The sequence below is a fragment of the Lynx rufus genome, unplaced genomic scaffold (assembly GCF_022079265.1).
Source record: "Lynx rufus isolate CCGP_SWC_20201006 ecotype Redwood Valley unplaced genomic scaffold, mLynRuf1.p SCAF_8, whole genome shotgun sequence".
NCBI classification, from domain to species: domain Eukaryota; kingdom Metazoa; phylum Chordata; class Mammalia; order Carnivora; family Felidae; genus Lynx; species Lynx rufus.
Genome location: NW_025814896.1, coordinates 117,717,392 through 117,741,388, shown reverse-complemented (window position 1 = coordinate 117,741,388; position 23,997 = coordinate 117,717,392). Strand labels below are relative to the sequence as shown.

At 38.0% G+C, this 23,997-nt stretch overlaps 2 protein-coding genes across 2 annotated transcripts in view; one reads left to right on the top strand and one right to left on the bottom strand.

Annotated features, from left to right (window-relative positions):
* Positions 1-6,477, top strand: part of SPDYA (speedy/RINGO cell cycle regulator family member A) — a 31,919-nt gene extending 25,442 nt beyond the window's left edge. The window contains exon 6 of the mRNA XM_047068501.1: positions 6,389-6,477. Coding sequence (XP_046924457.1) covers positions 6,389-6,477 — 89 coding nt within the window. The remainder of the gene's footprint in view (positions 1-6,388) is intronic.
* A 218-nt stretch (positions 6,478-6,695) lies between these two features.
* TRMT61B (tRNA methyltransferase 61B) lies at positions 6,696-19,615 on the bottom strand. The gene is given in 8 exon segments (XM_047068500.1): positions 6,696-6,777; positions 6,864-6,941; positions 7,647-7,873; positions 8,546-8,637; positions 13,823-14,013; positions 17,147-17,249; positions 18,618-19,480; positions 19,483-19,615. Coding segments are annotated over 8 exon segments (1,731 nt in total). The 3' UTR covers positions 6,696-6,733.
* Between the last annotated feature and the right edge of the window lie 4,382 nt (positions 19,616-23,997).

Below are 23,997 nucleotides of genomic sequence, written 5' to 3'. Positions count from 1 at the left end.
TATACTCTCTTAGCAACTTTCAAATACACAACACATATTGTGAACTATAGTCACCCTGTTCATTGCATTCCAGGATTTATTTATCTTGTAACTGGAAGTTTGTATCTTTTGACCACCTTCACCAATTTTGCCCACCCTGCATCCCTGCTTCTGGCAAACACCAATCTGTTCTCTGTATCTAGTTCATTTTTTGGTTTAGTTTTGTTTTTAGATTCCACATGTGAGATCACATGTTATTTTCTTTTTCTGAAGTATTTCACTTAGCATAATGCCCTCAAAGTCATCCATGTTGTCACAGATGGTAGGATTTCCTTACTTTTTATGGCTGAATGATATTCCATTGCATATATGTGCATGGGAGTGTGTGTATCCTTGTGATTTTTTTTACATACAGCACAAATGCTTTATTAATCACAAATCTCATTGTGGTTTTGATTTGCATTTCCCTGACAATTGGTGATGCTGAACACCTTCTTACGTACCTGTTGGCTATTTGTATGACTTCTTTGGAAAAATGTCTATTCATTTTCTCTGTCCATTTTATTTGGATACTTTTCTATTGAGTTGTAAGAGTTCTTTATATTTTTTTGGATTTGAACCCTTTATCAGAACAGAATGGTTTGCAGATATTTTGCAGATATTTTCTCCCATTCCATAAGGTTGCCTTTTCATTTTCTTGGCTTTCTTTGCTGCGCAGAAACTTTTTAATTTGATGTAATCCCACTGTTTATTTTTGCTTTGTTACCTTTGCTTTTGGTGTCAAATCCAAAAACCATTGGCAAGATGAGTATCCTTCCATTTTGTTCCAGTTTTATCGTTTCAGGTCTTACATTCAAGTCTTTAACCTATTTTGAGTTGATTTTTGTGCATGGCATAAAATAGTGGTCTTCATTTCTTTTGCATGTGACTGTCCAGTTTTTCCAACACCATTTATTGGAGAGACTGTTTCCACTTCTTGGCACGTCTTGTCATAAATTAATTGACCATATGTGTGGGTTTATTTCTGGGCTCTCTATGCCATTCCATTTCTCTCTTTGTCAGTTTTATGTGAAAATCATAGTTTTGATTACTATAGTGTAATATTATACACTTTTCTACTATTTAAAAAAAATTAGAAACATACTATATCTAGGCCTGCTTTTTTTCACTTACTATAAAGCATTTCCCCATGTCATTAGTCTTTGAAAACCTGACTTTTAATCATGACATGGTATAAGTATCATAATTTATTTGACATTTCATTTTTGTTGGTATTTAAATGGCTTTGCACAATGATATATTAATTAGAAAATAATCATATGAACTGGAAATACTTTTAGTCGACCACACCGTAATTTTCATTCAAATTATGTTTACAGAGTATTTCTGACATTTGAAACCGAGCCAGAATAATATTCTACCAGCAGTGATCCTTTTTACTTCTTATAAAGCCTTTTTCTAGATTTTCATCCAAGATAGGACTGACAGATTTCTTATAGTTCTGCCTAAATTCTATAATGAACCTCCATTATTTCAGAATATCACGTATTTATTTTTGCTATATCCTTATGAGATTAATAGTGGCTACTGAAGTTTTAGTAAAAGAGAAACCAAACTCTTAAGACTCTTCAGGGTAGGGATCACACCTCAATCATTGTTTCATTCTCTGGCCATAGTAAATCACTAAACAAATTTGACAGTATAGTCTCTTCCCTTGCAACACCTCCAAGCATAATTTTCACTTGTTCACTTGTATCTTAAGGTAAGTTGGATCTACCATAGGCTAAAGTATAAAATAAAAATTGCCTTTTAACATCTTTCCCTTCTATACCAGCAACTTTTACCTACACTTTTTGGTTCTTATAATAGGTAAGATTTACTAGATGTTTAAAATGTTCCAGGCAATATGTTAAACATTGTACACTGATAATTGCAATGTTCACAGCCAACCCTATGATAAATACTATTATCTCTACTTTGCAGATAAGGAAACTGAGACTTAGAGAGGTTAAATCATTTGCCCAAAGTGGAGCGACATTTGAACCCAGGTCTGACTCTAGACTACAGCCTGAATTTGTAACTATTATGCTCTGCTGCCCCCTTTGATGAAATCTTACCTTTGATGATGAAAATAAGCTGCCACAGAAGTCTTTTAGCAAACTAAGGACTAAGGAAGTGGTGAAAGCGTTAAGAACCAGCCCTAATGAAAGGTTGTATGGAGTGAATTGGGAGAGAATTCCAACCACAATTTGAACAAATATTTATAGAAAGCAGAACACAAGCAGTTATGGTTTACTCAAGCTAATCCCTGTAGATATCAAAGAATAGTAACACTCTCTGGGGCGCCTGGGTGGCTCAGTTGGTTGGGCGTCCAACTTCAGCTCAGGTCATGATCTCGCAGTTTGTGGGTCCATGCCACATGTTAGGCTCTGTGCTGATAGCTGAGAGCCCGGAGCCTGCTTCGGATTCTGTGTCTCCCTCTCTGTGCCCCTCCCCTGCTCGCAGTCTGTCTCTCTCAAAAATAAATAAACATTAAACAAAAAAAAAAAGTAGAAACCACAGTGCACCCAGGGAGGAAGGGGCTCTGCCAGTTGGCTTGCTTTGAAGCAAAAGCACAACTTTGACAGATGGTGGGTGAAAACTGGAGCACTTGACTTAAGGGAGTTGTAAGTGGAACTGTGCTTTCATTCTGTCCCTGGAGGAAAGTCCTGAAGCCCTGGTTTAGGATATATACAGATCCTATACAGGAAAGAACAAGTATTTACTCATTACTGTTTTATTCAGAATATTAAAGTTAAATGTAAAAGTTTTTGTTTCAGGATGGCATTTTCAATGTAAATTTTCGATGTAAAGAAAAATTATTAATCATACACTTGACCAGGAAACATATACATTCATTTTCCCTCAATAGGCTTAACTGGGAGTGAGCTCAGTAGGGGTGTGGGGGCATTCAAGGGTAACACAATGTTATCAGGAGCAGTGGTCAGTGTCTTACTGCCTCAGCAGCTGATTTTTAGTGATGAAAAAACAAACTCAGAAAAGTCACAATTGTAAGGTAAAACAACAAAAGCAGCAAGATGGGACCCAATTCTATCTGAATATGGCCTATTTTAATACTAAATGACACTGTTTACCTTAGGCATTTTTAAGCCTTGTGACACCTAAGTTAATCCCTCTGAAACATGAATACGCAGAGGACTCCTCAGATTTTAGAGTGAAGCCAGAGGAAAAAAGCAATATATCAAACCTTATTCCTGGATCACAGAGGCACGCATGGAACAGTACAACTGTTATATAATCTAAAATCGAGTAATTTTTCCTCAAAAAACAAATCCTTATTTAGTTGAGTCACTACAACTGTTCTAGTCATACTGGTTTAAAATCCTAATACCTAATAAAGGCATAATCAGTGTTTGTAAATTAATGATGTAATAGGGCAATGCTAATTATATAACATTTAAGAGTACAAAAGACTCTAGGGTGAGAGACTTTTTAGAGGCTGTTGAAGGCTTTTTAGAGGAAGTAATATGTGAACTGAACACCGACTAAGTCCTGTTTTGCCCAGCAAAGTAAGGGGAAGGGCTTCTGAATAGCAGATAAAAGTTTGAAAGCATATACTCTCACTGTCTCTATAGCCAATGAATAGCTTATCTAGTTATTCCTTCACAATGTTTTTTAAATCTACCCCTTTTCCTTACCTCATGGTTATATACTACAACCAATCACATAATGTATACCACGTGGTACTGTGAAATTGCTGATTCAATTGTTTTTTCCTTCCTTCAAATACTCATAGACACTACTAACAGACTAACTTAAAACAGAAAAATCTCCTTTTACATGACCAGAGAACCCTCAGGAGTTCCCTACTGCCTCTGAAGTAGAGTTCAAACTCCCAAGTCCCCCACAGTCCAAGAGCTGTATGCCTAAATTTCCCCCAGAACAACCAAGTCAACAGATAAAAACAATACATGATCAAATGTAGGTTTACAGCCATCAGCACATTTTTATTGACCATTAGTGGGTGGAAAAGGTGGGATCTCTGGAAGGTACTAGGAAGACAACGGAATCAGTCACAAATCTGTAGGAGTTTACAGTATGAGAGATGACAGCCAGACACGAATTTAAGAAAGGTTAACTTTAAAAGAACACATCTGTAGGCGGTGCGTGTGGCTGGGTCAGTCAGTGGAACATGCGACTCTTGATCTCGGAGTTGTGAGTTCAAGCCCCACAATGGGTAAAGAGCTTACTTTAAATATAAAAAAAATAAAAAAGAACACATCTGTCCCATAAGCAAGATTGTTAACATGCTTAATGTTCAATGGAGACATGGAGAAAGGGCTTAAGCTGGACTTTAACCATATAAATAAATGCTTATTTGCTTATGTAGTTTGGTTTTCAATTCATCTTAATATTTATTAGAATGGACACCGTTAAAGACATCTTGTTCAATTCAACGTCAATAGTTGAATTGAGTGCAGTGTACTGAACAGAAACTAATTATTCTACGTGAAATAGGAGTAGAGGCACAACTTTTCTTTGCTGTTAAGCCAGCCCCTTCTCCATGTAGTACAATTAGAACTTGCATTTAAAATAATACATGAAGAATTTCACTACTGGTTAAACACAGGACAGAAGAAAAAGGCATGTTCCATGACAGAACTTAAAATTGTACTTCAGGGGTGCCTGGGTGGTTCAGTCAGTTAAGTGACTTCGGCTCAGGTCATGATCTCATGGTTTGTGAGTTCGAGCCCCACGTTGGGCTCTGTGCTGCCAGCTCAGAGCCTGGGACCTGCTTCAGATTCTATGTCTCCCTCTCTCTCTGCCCCTCCCCTGCTCACACTGTGTCTCTCTCTGTCTCTCAATAATAAATAAACTTCCAAAAAAAAAAAATACTTCAGAGCTTCTATGTATCTGAAGTGTTATGAAAACTATAAAGCCATTATTACTGTATGAGTGTTTAGATAGTTACCATAAAGAAATATGACATCAGAAGACTAATCTGCTTATATGATTCAGTCTGTTCCCCAAATACAACGAGTGATTTTTTTCCAAAACACAGATCTAAGCATGTTACCCCTCACTTCACTAAATCCTTCAATGAGACCCTATTTTTCTTAGGATAGACAAGCTTAAGAGGTCTAGAAGATCCTGCATGACCTGACCCCTACTTATTTTTCGGGTCTCTTTCACTCAACCCCAGCATCACTGGCCTTTTTTGTTCTCATTTTCCCTGCTATAGTTAACTTGTACTTACCATTCAGGTCTCAGCTCACTTGTCACTTGCATAGGTAATTACTTGGCCAGAGCAAAACCTCTATTATAGTACTCTGTACTTCTTTGGAGCATATAACAATTTTCTATTTGTGTGACTATTTAATGCCTAGTTAAACTTTATGGTCTAAAAAAGCAGAGATGTTAAAATTTTCCAAAAAATGAAAAATATGTAAAATGTTATTTAGAATATTTATTATTTTAAATAGCCTAAGGGATAAATCCAGGAATAGCAGCATTTATCCTCCCAGGTACTACCCTTTAAAAACTATAAAACATTGGGGCACCTGGGTAGCTCAATTGGTTAAGCGTCCGACTTCGGCTCAGGTCATGATCTCACAGTTTGTGAGTTTGAGCCCGCATCAGGCTCTGTGCTGACAGCTCAGAGCCTGGAGTCCGCTGGAGCCTGGATTCTGTGTCTCCTTCTCTCTCTGCCCCTCCCCAACTCGTGCTCTGTCTCTCAAAAAATAAACAAACATAAAAACTATAAAAACCCGTATCTAAACAATAACCTAGCCACTCTACGTTTTTGTTTATCTGTAGAATATAGATAACCTTAAAGATAAGCTACCTCTATTAAATGAAAAAACATTATATAAAGTTTAAAACAATGTAGGGTACCTGGTAAATGCTAAATAACTGATGCCTATGAATAATAAACCCCTAATTAATTCTGATGTTCTTTCAAACAAGTTAAAATGATTCTGATAAAAGAGTCAATTGTTACATCTTCTATTACAGTTTTTAAGATGGTTATATGATTCTTATCAGTTTTCCTATTATTTACTATAACCCAGATTTCGCTACTTTTTAAGATACAGACAAGCCATTAAAATATGTACTTAAGGGGCGCCTGGGTGGCGCAGTCGGTTAAGCGTCCGACTTCAGCCAGGTCACGATCTCGCGGTCTGGGAGTTCGAGCCCCGCGTCAGGCTCTGGGCTGATGGCTCAGAGCCTGGAGCCTGTTTCCGATTCTGTGTCTCCCTCTCTCTCTGCTCCTCCCCCGTTCATGCTCTGTCTCTCTCTGTCCCAAAAATAAATAAACGTTGAAAAAAAAAATTAAAAAAAAAAATATGTACTTAAAATACACAAATACATTAAAATTTATCTTAAAATGCGTATTTTATTTTGGTAGCCAACGACCATCAATCAGACAAAGAAAAGAAAACTAATTTTATGAAGAAAGACAAATCTATGGAGTGGTTTACAGGAAGTGAAGAATGAAATGGCTCAACTAAACCAACCTGGAATCATTAACTACAAAATGTCAAACTACAAGACAAGTGTCAAAATGGGACATTTAAATTGTTTTGAAATGTTACACATCTTCCTTCAGCTTTTGTTATTTTTTGAAATTATATATAAAAGTTATACAAATCATATAGCAAAAAATTTCAATCTATGAAAGTAGTGTTTTGCAATATAAAGTTCTATTTTGATACCTTTCCTTCTTCACATCAGTTGCTACCCTCTGAGGTACTCAGTTAAGTTGTGGTTTAAACTTCCTCAGCTTGACAAGAAATGCTAATTTAAGGAGAGAGAAAAAAAGTAAGGTCATTACAATAATTAGAAGAAAACACCATTTAATATGACCTGAAAACATCACTCACCTGTATGACCAGTTTGCCAGTGTATAGGTCTAGCAATATAGGGAAATGATCCATATGGAAAATCCGAATGTGATTCTTCTGTTGTAGAACAAAATATATATTATAAGCTACATAAAATATGTTATAATTTGCTCACAAAACTGTTAAAATACAAATTACTGTTTCTTTAAGTTTTTTCTCTCAGACATTTTTTTCAGCATTTGTTTTGGAGCTACTCTGCCAGTTATCTTACAAAACAATTTGAAAAGGATTAAATGATAAACTTGTATATGGTTTTATAACCAAATGGGTAAGCTTATATATCATAAATCAATGGATATTTGAAAACTTGTTCAAGACCTAAATAATGTGTACATACAACAAGGACTTAAATTTAGTTCTTTGACAAATTCTAGCAGTGTCCAGAAGTTGCTTTTTGGAATATTAGCCATTTGCATATTAGGTCCTATTCTTTGCCTTCAGTAATAATCACTGATCTAAATTAAAAACATCCTTTAGTATATTTAAAGTATTTCATAAGCCAACCTCCTTGATACAAGTAAAATACAAATATTATAAGAAGTTCAATTCTTCAAAGGTATCAGAGTTTTACATAAAAGGCAAAAAAACATTACTCTGTCCCTTAAGAGATTTTAATTTAACAAAGAAATAGTACATTTCATCTTCTCTAGGGGAAAAAAAACCCAAATCCCTGAGAAACAGCTCTGATTATTGGTCAATACACTCAGGAGCCTATTCTCGATTTATTATTGCAAACACATATGAAATAAAATTGAAGCTTACCATGGTCATCCTCTTGAAACACCTCATCTTCAATACTAACTTTCTTTTGAGAATGTAATTGTAAATCTGTATTGATTTTAGGTTCTACTTTTTGAGGTAAAGTTCCATTTTTCTGTTTTGCAAGGCAAACCAACCAATCTCTGACAATAACTTCACTTATCTTTTCACATGTGAGAGCAAGTTCACAGATGCGAATTCCATCTAAAAGTTCAATAACCTGTGTGATGCTTTTAGAAAAGTGGAAAAAATGTACTTTAAATTTCTACAAAAATAGTAACTTTATACTTAAGTTCACTATATCTCTTGACCCAAATTCAAAGGCTATAGTTAAATGAAGGGGGAAAAACAAATACACAAATTAGAGCACACAACAAGCACTTTCATAGAAAGTAAAAAAATACAGAGACCATAATTTAACATTATTGTTCACAATACACTTTTAAAAATTTTCTTCTAAATTGTCAGAAGAAATACACATCTTATATTACCATTTAGGTAAAGGATGATTTAAACAGCAATATAAATTAATTGGGACATATGTCATTTCATAAGTTTTATGAGATGACCTATATACCTAATTCTAATTCAGTTACAAAATGAACACTTTAACCAAATACTTAAGACAAAATAAAAGTGTATTTAAAATCACATTACAGGGGCACCTGGGTGGCTCAGTCGGTTAAGTGTCCGACTTCAGCTCAGGTCATGATCTCGTGGTTCTCAAGTTTGACCCCCATGTTGGGCTCTGTGCTGACAGCATGGAGTCTGCAGCCTGCTTCAGATTCTGTGTATCCCTCTCTCTGCCCTCCCCTACTCAGGCTCTGTCTCTCTCTCTCTCTCTAACATGAAAAAAAATTTTTTAAAATCACATTACAAAGAAGAATAGCCACACTACTCACTTTGCTAGATATACAGCACATATACCACCCTGTTTAAGATTTGGGTATAAAACAGGCAAAGCAACTTGAGGATTCAACATATCCAAAGCAACCTGTTGAGAGGAAAGCAAATCAGACTGAGTTTTTTTTAAACAAAGCACAAGTTTTCTTTCCTTACTGTGGTATAATGATACACTTTAGAAAACGATTACCCAGTTACAGTTTTCATTTTTTAAAATATAATACTATTAACTATCATTTTGCTGCTCCCCCCCCAAAAAGCATATTTACTGTTACACAATTTGTCATAGTACTTGACTATATGAAAATCATAATGGCATGTCTTACGCTTGGCAATACTGATAATACAGGAATCTTTATTTAGCTGTATTTCATACACACATATGTATACAAATACATACTTTATAAAGTTTCACTCAATACTTTAATTCAGCTTTTGGCAATAGGAATTCACATGATCTCAAATATGTATTTTTATGCTCAACAGGAAAGTTATGAATATTAATTTCAGAGATTCTAAAATGTAAGAATCATGTCCCTTGTTTGTTTATTCTTTTTTTTTTTTTTTTTTTTTTAAATTTTTTTTTCAACGTTTATTTATTTTGGGGACAGAGAGAGACAGAGCATGAACGGGGGAGGGGCAGAGAGAGAGGGAGACACAGAATCGGAAACAGGCTCCAGGCTCTGAGCCATCAGCCCAGAGCCCGACGCGGGGCTCGAACTCACGGACCGCGAGATCGTGACCTGGCTGAAGTCGGACGCTTAGCCGACTGCGCCACCCAGGCGCCCCTGTTTATTCTTTATTCAACTGCAGACTATAAGGCTATAACTCACAAAAGCTGTTAAATGAATTCAATGAATAAACAAAATTTTTAAAAATCACTTAAAATAAAATAGGGTCAAAATAGAAAATACAGTGGCTTTCATTGATGGATAACTCTGAAAGCTAAGGGTAGTTGGTACAACAACATTTATTAAATTAGAAATTATTCCATTATTTGTCTTTTTTAAATGGCATTAATGGTTCATCATTCATTCACCAAATATTTACTGAGAACCTTCCATGTGCCAAGCATTTTGCTAAGTAGTAATTAGAAACTCTGTTTCAAGAGAACATATATCCTAATAAAGGGATAGACATTAAACAAAAATCCAATAGATATGTAAATCAGAGGAGGATAAGTGACAAGAAGAACTATAGAATTATAAAGCAAAGTAAGAAGGATACAGAGTAACAAGGAAAGGAAATGCCATTTTATATATAGGTTGGTCAGTAAAGAGACCTGAAGAAAATCATTAAGCTTACCCTGTGGAAATTTAGGGGGTAAGTATGCTCCAGATGGAAAGAACAGCAAATACAAATGTTCTGAGGCTGTAGGATACTTGGTGAATCTGAGAAGGCCACTGTCACTGCAGTGGAGACAAAAGGGGGAAATGGTAAGAGATGAATTCACTCACAATTCAGTGGCATGAAGTACATTCAGACTTATTAAATCCATACATAGAGAAGATTGAGAGAGGGCAAGGAAGGATGAGGACTTGCAACAAGCAAACAGCATTGTATGCCATGAGCGGTATACATTTTGAAAAGGTAGAGCCAGTTGCAATTAGGATTGGTTGTGGGATGTGAGACAAAGAGGAATCAGGATGAATCCAGTGTTTTCAGCCTAAGCCACAGAAAGAATAGAGATGTCCTTTTCCAATGAGGAAAATGATGAAGACTATGGGAGGAGCAGGCCTGGCAGAAATAATCAAGAATTCAGGTTTGGACATGAGTTTAAAATGCCTATTAGATTCCAAGGAAAGATCCCAGTGACTGAATCAAAGGGTCAAGACGATGAACATTAATGGGTTTCTTTGGGTGTAGTTTGTCTATGTTATTGACGGGACCAAAAATCAGACAACCAAGAAAACTGCCAAACCTGTTGAATACTTTCTTCTCAGTGAACATTTCCATCTAGTCACTCAAACCAGAAACTTGTTGGAGTCATCATTTTCTTTACCGTGAACTCTCTTTCGAGGATCTGTGGAGTTTGACACTTCTGTTTGGATTAAAATTATCCAGCCCCACAAATATACCTCTGAAGTATTGTTCCAAGTCATCCTACTGCTAATGCCTTAGACCAGGACCTCATTGTATCTTGTTGAAACATTACAATAGCTTTCTACATAGACTCACAGCTTCCGTCATTGCACCACAATTACTCTAAAATAGAAGAGCACACTTATCTTGATGAGTACTAATACATGGAACTGCTGAACCACTATATTGTACACCTGAAACAGATCACTGTATGTTAACTACACTGGAATAAAAAAAAAAAAAAAAAAGAATTACTCTAAAATGGGAATTTGGACATTCTGCTTCTCCATTAGGAACTCATCAGTAGTGGGGCGCCTGGGTGGCTCAGTTGATTAAGTGTCTGATTTGATTTCGGTTCAGGTCATGATCTCGTGGCTCGTGAGTTTGAGACCCACATCAGGCTCTGTGCTGACACCTCAGAGCCTGCTTGAGATTCTCTCTCCTTTTCCCTCTCTTTCTGGCGCTCCCCCCACCCTCTCCAAAATAAATAAACTTAAAAATAAATTTAAAATAAAATTTTAAAATTTAAATTTTAAAATTTAAAATTACCTATAAGATAATGTCCATATGCCCTAGCTTGAAATATACATAAGTGTTCTTCATTATCTAGCCCCTGATGACTACATTTGCAATTTCATCTCATGACACCTAATTTCTACAGTCGTGGTATTCCACACTTGTGAGTCTTTCCAGTAATTGTATGTCTATCTTCTAGAATGAAAGCTCCTTTAAATGCATACTTCATTTCTGTCTTAGCATAGTACATTGCAGTACAAAACAGATCTTTAATAAATGCTTATTGTATCAAGAAACAGTGGTTCAATAATTCAGAGAATGATGATAATCCCCCAGTTAGATGAGTAAGGTATATTCCAGTGAAGAAGGTGACCTTTGATCTAAACTCTGAAGGAAAAGTAGAATTTAAACAGGTGAGGAAAAGGAGAGAAATAAGATGAAAATCATAGCTAATATTTCTTTAATGCTTACTATACATGAGGCACTGTTCTATGCACTTTATATGAAGTATCTTATCTAATCCTCAACAACTCTATGAAATAGGAAATATTGTTATCATTCCTGTTAATATGTGAAGGGACTGAGGTACAGAAAGATTGAAGTAACTTACCCAACGTCATCTTGGCTATTATGGGAGCCCAAGAGTGAACCAGGCTGAGTGGACTCTGAAACTTATTTCCCTCTTCCCCGTTCCCTTTCTCTCCTCAGAGATAATCATTGTCCTGAAGTTGGTAATGTTCCCAAATAATTTTCTACTTTTACAACGTATGTATATTGCTACAAACGATACATGGTACCGTTTTACGTAGTTTTAAATTTTACATATACACACATTTTTTATAATGCTTTTTTCACTAAACATCATGTCTTTGAGATTTACTGATGTAGATATAATACACTATTTCATTATGTTAAATAATACTATTTTCAGTATCCCATTGTGTGCATTCCCCTTCTGGTGGTTAGGCTTTTTAAAATTTGTCAAAAATATTTTATTAGCCATTTTTTCTCCTTTTGTTCTCTTTGTGGTTTTCCACCTTTTTTGTTCAGTTTAGCATCATTTCAGATGGCAGGAGTATGACTCCTCCTATATTTCTCATACTGATAAACATCTGGCACTATGCTCAAGAGTCCGCTGAATAAATCTAGTAAGGAATATTCTTTTAGATCAAGGATGGTTCGGCAGGTTTCTAAAAAGCTTCAATGATATCATTAGAATCCTTGTGTGTCATGATCATCAAACAAACTTCTGATGACCAATTAACCTCTCAGGTATCTATGACATTCTTATGGATAGCCTAGGTAGAGAAAAAAAAATTGGGGGGGGGGAACCCTTACTGAGCTGTAATATGCAAAACAAACAAGGATAAAGAAAAAAAACTGTATGGGGCACCTGGGTGGCTCAGTCGATTAAGTGTCTGACTACGACTCAGGTCATGATCTCATAGTTCAGAGTTCAAGCCCCGCGTTGGGCTCTGTGCTGATAGCTCAGGACCTAGAGCCTGCTGCAGATTCTATGTCTCCTTCTCTCTCTGCCCCTCCCCCATTTGCACTCTGTCTCTCTCAAAAACATTAAGGGGAAGAAAAAAAAAACGGAATTGTGGTCCTTGTGTCCAGGATCTGTGTCACCAAAACTATAGACTTTAAGAACGCTAGAGATAGGAACCAGTCTTGATAAAAATCTCATTTTTCAACCAGTTTCCCTCATAAATGTCCTAAAGTAATCCAACTTTCCAAAAGCCAATTAAGAAAAGCAAAGAAGACTCCTTACCTAGACCTCAGTCTGTTAGTGTCAAGCTATGAAATGATAATGGAATCATCAAGGATAAGGTAACTTATTCGAATTCTGAGGGGCACCTGGGTGGCTCAGCTAGTTGAGCATCTGACTTTGGCTCAGGTCATGATCTCATAGTTCATGAGTTTGAGCCCCATGTCGGGCTCTTTGCTGACAGTTCAGAGCCTGGAGCCTGCTTTGGATTCTGTGTCCCTCTCTCTCTCTGCTCCCCCCAGAGCTTTCTCTCTCACAAAAATAAACATTAAAAAAATTTTTTTTTAATAAATAAAGAATTCTGAAACTCTGAGGCCACCTAATACCTCCACGTCCCACATCTCCACCATCACTGGTCACAGCCTAAAATATCATCCTGTCATCAACTATCCTTCTCCCCTAACTGAACCTCCCAGTGCTCCTCCTCCTTACAAATCCATCCACTCCACTTTCTGGAGCTGTGTTCATAACAAATGCCTCTGTCCTCAACATCTTTAATGAGTGCTCATCTACATCCTGACCTTAACTGTCCAAAGATTCCTCTTGGCTATTCTCTCACAAATGGAGGCTATTTATTCCCCCAAATCTTACAACGTGAAGTCAGGCACTAGGATCAATATGCTTCCAATGCTGCTTCCAAATTATTATTCCTTTATCCTGGAAATGCTGAAGTTAGTCACTCCTCTTCGTATTTGGTTTGGTTATTACTCCACATTTATTAACAACTTTGACATCTGATTCAGTATGTCTTTCTACTCTAAATCCTATCATGATATTAAAGGAAAATATTCCTCCTACAGATAGAAATGGTGCAAATAATGAAGGAAGAGCCTTCCGTATAAAGTATGATGCCTGTTTTCTTTGTAGTCAGTATTAGATAATATCATAGCACCCACTTTAGAAAACTTACCGCATCAAATGTTAAAGATTTTAGATCTTCAGTTGCTCCTGAAATATCCTTATGAATAAAATTCACATTGTCTGGCCACTCTTCTACATGACTTATTTTCCATGAATCACACCAGTTTTTATAATTCTTCTTAGCCAATTCAAGGTGGTCTTTTCGTATTTCAAAACTGAGGACTTGTCCTTGTGATCCCACTTAATTAAAAAAACAACTTATGATATTTCATTGTATTTATTAGGTCATAAAAGATTATAAAAAATTATTTTGCAAAGGTAGTATATGGATGTGAAAAAATAATACAAATAGTGCATGGTGTAATAAAAATAATACAAAACTCTATCGCATCGCAGAGCCTTAATCAATCTTCTTCTGAGGCCACCATGTTACTTTGGTTACCTACTTTACCATGTAAAGTGTCTCTCCCTGTTTTTAACACACATTAAAACATACATGTATTATATATACTGTCCCATGCTTACCTTCTTACTTACCAGTGATATTTCAGTGATTAATGATCTACTACATTCTTTTTAAGAGCTACTATGTTCCATCGTATGGCTATTCCATAGTTTATTTAACCAATCACCTACTGATGAACATTTAGCTTGTTTCTAGTCTTACGCTATAACAAACAATACTGCAATGAAAATTATTTTCCCTAAATCTTTGTATTCATGAAATGACAGTCCTAAAAATGAAATTGCTAGCTCAAGAGGTATGTGAATTTTTTATTTTGAAAATCATTACAAAATTATCCTCCAGAAAAATGATACCAATTTACACTCTACCAACAATGTAGTAGAGTGCTTATTTCTCCATACTTTCTTCAAGAAAGAGTTTTCAAACTTTTTATCTGTGTCAATCTAAAAACTGAATATAGGGGTGTCTGGATGGCTCAGTGCATTAAGTGTCTGACTTTGGCTCAGGTCATGATCTCGCAATCTGTAAGGTCAAGTCCTGCACGGGGCTCTGTTCTGACAGGTCAGAGCCTGGAGGCTGCTTTGGATTCTGGTCTCCCTCTCTCTCTGCCCCTTCCCTGCTCATGCTCTGTCTCTTTCTCTCAAAATAAACATTAACAAAATTTTAAAAAAGGAAAACAAGAAAATATAAGTAAGTAAAAACTGAATAACTTATCACTGAAGTTATAATTTACATTTCTTTAGTTATGGATGAAGTTAGGCCTTTTATTTTTGTTTTAGTACAAGCTTTTTTTTTTTTAACGTTTATTTTTTAGAGAGTGAGAGTTAAAGAGCAAGCAGGGGAGGGGCAAAGAGAGAGCAAGACAGAATCCCAAGCAGGCACCACGCTGTCAGCACAGAGCCCAACACAGGGCTCGAACTCACAAACTTTGAGATCAAGCCCTGAACCAAAACTAAGAGTTGGATGCTTAACCCACTGAGCCACCCAGGTACCCTAGCCATTCATACATTTAAAAGAGATTTGTATTTTTGTGTGTGTCTGAAAAACTTTTAAACTGTTTACCATGGTAATAGTGGAGTTTCTGCAAAAGACTAATATATATTTTAATTTACAGCAAAAATTTTCCACCCACCTCTGTTTGAGGTGATTTGAATATCATTTGGAAGCTGTCCCACATCAGTCTGTAGTTTATTAATGGAAAGTTTAAATTTATTTATTTATTTATTTGTAATGTTTATTTATTTTTGAGAGAGAGACAGAGTATGAGTGGGGGAGGTGCAGCGAGAGAGGGAGACACAGAATCCGAGGCAGGCTCCAGGTCTGAGCGTCAGCACAGAGACAATGTGGGGCTCAAACTCACAAGCTGTGAGATCATGAGCTGAGCTGAAGTCGGACGCTTAACCAACTGAGCCACCCAGGCGCCATGAAAACTTTAAATTTAAAAAAGAAAAATTTTTTAATGTTTACTTATTTTTGAAAGAATGTGAGAGACAGAGAGAGAGAGAGAGAGAGAGCACGTGCACGCGCGAGCGAGTGGGGGAGGGGCAGAGAGAGAGAGAGGCAGACACAGAATCCTAAGCAGGCTCCAGGCTCTGAGCTGTCAGCACAGAGCCTGATACGGGGCTTGAACCCACAAACTGTGAGATCATGACCTGAGCTGAAGCTGTATGTTCAACAGACTGAGCCACCCGGGGGACCTCTCTAATGAAAAGTTTAAATTCAAGGATGTCTTTTGAAATGTAACTCCAGCTGCAATGCATCATGTTCTCAAAAGATAAAAATGAGTGATAACAATAGCATAAGCTAAACAATTAGAAAAGAAAATTATGGAGAAAAAAATCCATCCCAAAAGTAAATAGCAATAATTTGATCACTCATAGTTTGGGATTATTCATGCCATGACACTCCTCTGATACTATACATGTTAGAAATATGGGCACTCCTCTCACAAATTTTTTATAAATTCACTCTATCAAATGCCTTTAGGAATCAGTCACTGTGAAGAAATTACTGCCTTTAACTATGTACAGAAAAGAATCAAACAAAAGATTTGAGGAGGCCAGAATGAATTTCCTGACCTTGTATAAACTGGATTATGTTTGTATGTGATGGCATTAGGTCAAAGAACAAAAGGTTTAATTCAGTGTATTTCTATCTGTACTCTTTATAAAATCTACCCATATACACCTTCAACAGCTGTAACAAAGTTTATTATTTAAAAAAGAATGCAGGAGGATTATGAGCAAGAGGAGACATGAGGAGGTTTCTGTGATGCAGCAACATTCCTTGTCTCGATCTGGGTGATGAGTACTTGATATGGTTACTACATTAAAAATTCTTTGAAGTCTACACACTTATGATCAGTGCACTATGGCTACGTTACATCCCAATAAAAAGTTTAGGGGGCGCCTGGGTGGCGCAGTCAGTTAAGCGTCCGACTTCAGCCAGGTCATGATCTCGCGGTCTGGGAGTTCGAGCCCCGCGTCAGGCTCTGGGCTGATGGCTCAGAGCCTGGAGCCTGTTTCCGATTCTGTGTCTCCCTCTCTCTGCCCCTCCCCTGTTCATGCTCTGTCTCTCTCTGTCCCAAAAATAAATAAACGTTGAAAAAAAAAAAAGAAAAAAAAAAGTTTAGTTTAAAAAAAAAAAAAAGGAAGAAGCCCTAAAATACATGGAGGGAGCAAGAGAAAACACAGAAAATGGAGAGAGGGTTACAAAGAGAATGACTAGAATGAACGTACAATATGGAAAGAAAAATAGTTGCCTGCATTTAGTTTCAAGGAGAATGCTCTTGATCACAAAGTTATGTGAATATTTTCTAAAACATCTTCATTTTACTTTCTGTTATTAGGAAAGATCGAACATTTTCTTTGCCCATCTAAACCCTGCTCATTTATCTCAATCTCTTACCTGCTTTGGATAAAAATAAGCTCATTCCACCAGAGCCTGAGCCAGCTTCCAAAACAGTATCACCTGGGTGGATATCCATCATCGACAGTATCATATTCATATCCTATGATTGAAACACAGTATAGGTGACTCAGTGATCAATAAATATGTACTAAGTACACACTCTTACCAAACACTGTGTTGGACTCAGAGAAGAAAGGTGTGAAAAAAAAGGATTAAACTCTGGTCCAGTCTACCAAGAGCTTATATTTTACTTGATGAAATAAGAGATTCAAGAAGTGGTTAGTAAATAAAGCAGCACTTTAGCATAATACCAAAATTACAGACATTAAGTAACAATAGGAGTTCAAAAAACAGAGAAATCAGCAGAAGGCCCTCACTTAAAAGGCGTAGAGAATTTAAGGAAACAATCATGAAGTAGAACCGGTATGACCATGATTAAAAACTGAAATAAACCACTAGCAATGGACGATTATGATAAAACTGTAACAAGGAACCTTAGGAAGTTCATTTATTTATAAAGAATATCTTTTATGTTTAGTGTTCAGTGTCAAATGTTTTAATACAAAATTTTTTTCTCTAAAGAGAAAAAGCATTACCCCTAGTAACATGGCTTATTTTTTTTTTTAATTTTTTTTTCAACGTTTATTTATTTTTGGGACAGAGAGAGACAGAGCATGAACGGGGGAGGGGCAGAGAGAGAGGGAGACACAGAATCGGAAACAGGCTCCAGGCTCTGAGCCATCAGCCCAGAGCCCGACGCGGGGCTCGAACTCCCGGACCGCGAGATCGTGACCTGGCTGAAGTCGGACGCCTAACCGACTGCGCCACCCAGGCGCCCCTAACATGGCTTATTAAATGATGATTAAAATATCTCCATATGGTACTAAAAGAGTTGAACATTCTCGAGTCCTGAATTTGCAAACTTAATGGTTATGGGAAACAAATGTATGTACTTATTAGTGCCTCGTTAGTCCACATTACTCTGTATAGTAAGTCAATATTCTTTTCACTTTGCAGATGACAGAACTGACACTCCGAAATTAAAATTAAAGGTGACGGTTTCCTCCTAAAATTAGCAATCATAAGATATGCAAAGTTCATATGCATTGTTTTATTTTATTATTTTTTTTTAAGTCTGAGAACAATTTAAATGTTCTGAGATGTGCTTTTTTTTTTTTTTTTAATGTTTATTTTTGAGAGAGAGAGAGCATGAGCAGGGAAGGGGCAAAGAGAGGGAGACACAGAATCCAAAGCTGGCTCCAGGCTCTGAGCTATGAGCACAGAGCCCCACGCGGGGCTCAAACCCACTACCCCTAAGATCACGACCTGAGCCAAAGTCGGAGGCTTCAACCGACTGGGCCACCCAGGCGCCCCTGAGATGTGCTTTAAGTACATGAATCAGGACTGCAGTTCCGCATCCGTTTTGTTCTTTCTGGACCCAGTACACACTTAATTCCCACCGCATTACCTTCGGATATGTTATGGCAGGCCCTCTTTTCATCAGTAATACATAGTCTTCCAACGCCGGCCTCCTCAGCATGAAGTGCTTCCCAGAGGAACTCCTCAGTATCTGGCCGGGAAACTTCCCCACGATCTCGCTGAACGGGACTGTCCCCCAGCTACTATTTAAGTGTCCGGCGTTACTCAACCTAAATAATTTTTTAAATTGTGTTTCTCTCTTCCCCGTCTCGGCTAAGATCAGCTCCCCAGCGCGAAAGGGCCCCTCTCTGGAAGTCGACCGGGAAGAGGAGCCATGAAGCTCTTCTACCTCGGTCCCGGACTGGGCCAGGGAGGGCGGCAAGGGACCCCCAGCTCCCCAGTGGGCGGGACCGGGTTGGCCCTGGTCTCCGCTCGAGTCCTCGCGCTCTTGAGGGGGTGACTCCTCTCGTGGCGTCGGCAGTCTGAGGCTTTCCAGCGACGAAAGACGTCTGGTCCCAGTGCCTCGGACGCGCGGAGGGAGAGACGGGGGCGACTCTGTGCCGGGGGCTTTCCTCCGTGCCGCTTCGCGCCGTCCCTCTCCATCCCGTGCGTCTCTAGGGGAGGATTCGCAACACAGTGACCGGGCTGTCTCCAAAGGCTCTGGCCCAAGGCCGCGCAGGAAGGAGAAGGTCGTGAGCCCAGGCCACCCCCGAAGGAGCCGCAGCCGTACGAGGCCCAGACCTCGCCGCGCGGCTGGCAGCATGCTCTCCGGCGCAGGCGCCGTCGCACACAGTGACGTGAGGCCGTTCGAGGCCCTCTCGCGGCCACACGCGCTGACGCAGCCGCCGCTGAGTATCCGCAGCTTCTTCGCAGGAAGAGCTCTGCGACTGCGCGTGCGTGCAGAGGGGCCGAGGAGGCCGAACTGGGGGTGTCGGGGCCCCCGGGTGTCGCTGAGTTAACTGTCTCTGGAGCGAGTCGCACTCCCGCGCGGGGGCCCATTTTCCTCCTCGGAATGTGGGCCGAGTAAACAGTTGACCGCTGACCCATTCCGCCAGCCTCACCCCGGGGACAGGAGGCTTAAGAGAGACAAAAGCTGTCAAAGCGCTGTGTAAACTGAAGTCCTGCACCAGCGTAGGCTCACTAGCCTTCAGGAACACTAACGTCACCTGGTCACCCCCAAGATGTCGGAGGAAAAAGCCCAGAGATGCGTTTGGCTGGCGGCGTTTGGACGGGCCATCCGCTGACCCGCGTTCTTTCCCTGACCGCGAAGTCCTTCCCCACCCCCTCACCCCCAACCCTAGCAAGTCCCTTGGACCGGGCTCTGACCCTCTGCATGCCTGCCCCAGGCCCAGGGAGTCCCGAAGGGCCGATTAAAGTGATAGTTGTCACTGTGTGCTTATTTAGCAGAATTGTTTTTGATAATTAAAATATAACAGTTAATTATGTTACCACCCCTAAAACTAAATAGAATCATCTTTAAGGGTGGAAAAGGTCATTGCTAAAATAGGGTTGTAGGGTACAGGGGTATTACAGGCTGAATTTAATCCCTTCAGGATTCATATAGCGCGGTCCTAATCCCCAGTACCTCAGAATGTGACTGTATTTGGAGATAAGGTTAAAGAAACAATTAAGTTAAAATGAAGTCACTAGTGTGGGACCTAATTCACTATGAGTGGTGTCCTTACAAGAAAAGGAGATTAGAACACAGGAACTCAGGGAAGACCAGCTAGACAGGCAGCAGAGGTCCATCTACAAGCCCAGGAGAGTCCTCAGAAGAAACCAAACCTACCCACAATTTGACCTATGTGTTCCAGAACTGTGAGAAAATAAATTTCTGTTGTATAAGCAAAAAAAAAAAAAAAAAAAAAAAAAATGCATCGACTGGATTTTTGGATTCTTTTTTATTGGATCTCTTTAAAAATCATTTATTCAGGTTTTGGCACCCTACCCCAAAAGAATGAAATAAAAATAAATTTATTTAATCCTAAAACCAAAACAAAACCAGGAAAAGGTTATCTTTGGAGTCCAAGGTCTAATTTGACATTAAATGTCACTAACTTGTTTATTAATTCAGTTGGTAAAAGTTTACTGAGGGTTTGACAATACCAAGCATGTTGGATATTTTACTGATTTAACTTTACAACAACACTGTGTTAGAAATAAGTATTCCTCCTTTATGCATAAGAAAACTGACCCAGGGAGGTTAAATTATTTGGGCAAGGTCCCAAAGCTGACAAGCGGCATGACAGGGTTTCTGACCTAGGTCAGTCTGCTCTAGCAGTCCACGCTCTTTGTACTGTAACACCCCTTCCCAAAAACTGGTCAACAGTACATTTGAATTTAGAATTCAAGTCAAAATATGCTCAAAAGGCTATGAATTCAGTTTCAGTTTGATAAAAGAAGTCTTTTTGTTGCTTTTGAAGACAAATTAAAACTTTCTAAACTGTGCTTTCTAAAACATCAGCCACCACAAACTCCATTATCAGGTTTCTCTCTTTCAGTCCTAAAAATGAATAAAGAAACTGCTCTGACCCTCCACCCAACTGTTCATCTCACTTCTGTTTTTGATTGTTTGTTTTGATTTGGTTTTAAGGAAGTTTTCTTGTTTTGTTTGTTTGTTGAGAGAGAGAGAGAGAGAGAGAGAGAGAGTAGGGGGGTGGGGAGGGAGAAGGGCAGAGGGAGAGAGAGAATCCCAAGCAGGCCCCACACTCAGTGCAGAGCCCCACTTACCGCTCTCCATCCCATGACCCTGGGATCATGACCTGAGCCAAAATCAAGAGTTGGACGCTCAAGTGACTGAGCCGCCCAGGCACCCACCTATGTTTTTTAAGAAAGTTTCTATGATTTTAAGAAATCTTTTTATTATTACTCCCAAATGAGGGCCTGGGTTGGAAGTGTCTGAATCCTAAGCCCTACTAATGGTTTTAAAATTTATCATTCCTGCTTTATTATCTCTTAAAGATGATTAAATTGTATTTGGCTGTTATTTCAGAAGGAGTAGGGCTTGGAAAGAAGAAGATATAATGACAGAATATGGGAAATAAGTTTACATATCTTTGATTTCTAACATAAACTGTAAAGAGCAAATAGCACCCCTTTTTATTATTTGAATAAGACACGATGTTATAAATCTTTGTCCTACACACATCTAATGAAATACATTAACATATGTTGAAAAATACAATTAATCCTTATTAATTGATGATCTTTCAGAGCATTTAAGCTCTCAAAAAGTCACTATGCGTGCCTTTCTATTTTTGACTGTCCTTTTCCCTTTCCTTCAGTCTTCCCTAGGAAACTGTCAGCCTGTACTCTGAAACTATTCTCTGATAATATGAGGCATCATCAACTCATATTTATAAGGCCAGTGTCATTTAGTCAAGCAATTACTTTAAAGTCCAAAGAGCTTTCAAGAAGTACTGTGGCTGATGGCTAACATCTTAAAATCTCAAGTCGAATTAGACCATCAGTTCTAATTCCACCAATGTTCTCCTCTACCTCTTTGAGTGTGCTTCTTTCCTCTCTTTTGTATGATTTTCCCTCATCCTTCAGGTATCAACCTCACCAGAATGGTGGCTTATAATAACTCCAAAACACTGGGAGAAGTGACTCTCCTATGTGTTCCTGGTATATATCCTGTCTTTAGACCAAACCCTGCATGGTGCATGTCAGATTAAATAAAATCACTGTTTATTTACCATTTCTGAAGTTATAGGATAAGATTGTGGAGAGGGTTGTGTCTAACTCATCATTATAATTCCATTGCCTGGCATAGTGCCTGGAACCCAATGTGCCCTCAATAAATATTTGTTGAATAAATGATTGAAGAAAGTAGGAAATGAGAAAAACAGCAGCCCTGATACCTAGGTGCCTATACTAAATAATTCAGCATGTAAATATGGTCCAAATATATTTAATAGTTGTATGTTTTATTCTGTATCTTTACATGTACTTAGCTTTTACTAGAACTGCTGAAGTTCATGATTTTTTTTAAACTGATTTTTAGCAAAACATAAAGTATCTAAATCTGAGAATATAACTGCTTTTCTCTTGCTTTTTCATGTGTTTCCCCCTGTTGCTGCTGAACTTGAATCTGGATTCTGTAAAACTCCTCTAGGATATACTGTTGTGTATTAGAAATTGAAGGAGTCAATTGAAGGAGGTCAAAAGATACAAACGTCTAGATATAAAATAAATAAATCCTGAGGATGTAATGTACAACATGGTGACAATAGTTAATATTACGTTGCATATTTGTAAGTTGCTAAGAGAGTACATCTTAAAAGTTCTTACACTGTCTCGATATTGTAGCTTTATTGTAAATTTTGAAATCAGGTAGTAGGAGTACGCCAATTTGTTTTTCTTTTAGATAATTGCTTCACTTTGCATTTCCATATAAGGATTAATTTACCAATTTCTACAAAAAGTCCAGCTAAGGAGCACCTGGGCAGCTCAGTCGGTTAAGTGTCCAACTCTCGGGTTCAGCTCAGGTCATGATCTAGTGGTTGTGAGTTCAAGCCCTGTGTCAGGCTCTGTGCTGGCGGTGTGGAGCCTGCTAGGATTCCCTCTCTCTCTCTCTCTCTCTCTCTCTCTCTCTCACACACACACACACACACACACACACCCTCTCTCTCTCTGCTCCTTCTGCATGCACACTCTCTCAAAATAAATAAATAAACATTAAAATATTCCTGATAAGATTTTTGTAGGGATTATTGAATTTACAGAGCGAATTGAGTACAATTACTATCTGGACAATATTGAGTTTATCAGTTCATGAATATGCAACGTCCTTCCCTTTATTTAGGTCTCCTTTAAGTTTTCTCAGCAATGTTTTATACTTTTTAGAATACAAGTCTTGAACTTTTGTTCATTTTTCCCCCAGGTATTTTTTCTGTTGCTATTGCAAATAGAGTCATTCTCAATTTAATATTGATTGTCTATTGATAGAATGTAGACATACAATTGATTTTTATATGGATCTTGTACCTTGAGACCTTGCTACATTGATTTATTAGTTTTAGAATTTTTTGAGGATTCTTCAAAATTTTCTATAAGTCATCTGTGAATAAAAATACTTTTATTCTTTCCTCTCCAATTTGGATGGTATTATTAGTAGTAGTAGTAACTTTATTGCAATAGGTGGAACCTTCAGTAAATATTGAATAGAATTGGTCAGAATGGACAGAATTAACTTGTTTTCAATCTTAGGAGGAAAGCATCAATCTTTCATCATTAAGTATGAAGTGAGCTGTAGGTTTTTTGTAGATTCCCTTTATCAGATTGAGGATATTCCCTTCTGTCCCTACTTTGTTAAAAGTTTTTTTTTTTTAATTATCAATCGGTGTGGGATCCTGTTAAAATCTTTTTTTTATCAAAAAATGTTTTTCTTTATCTTTCAAGATTATCATGCATTTTTAATCCTTTAT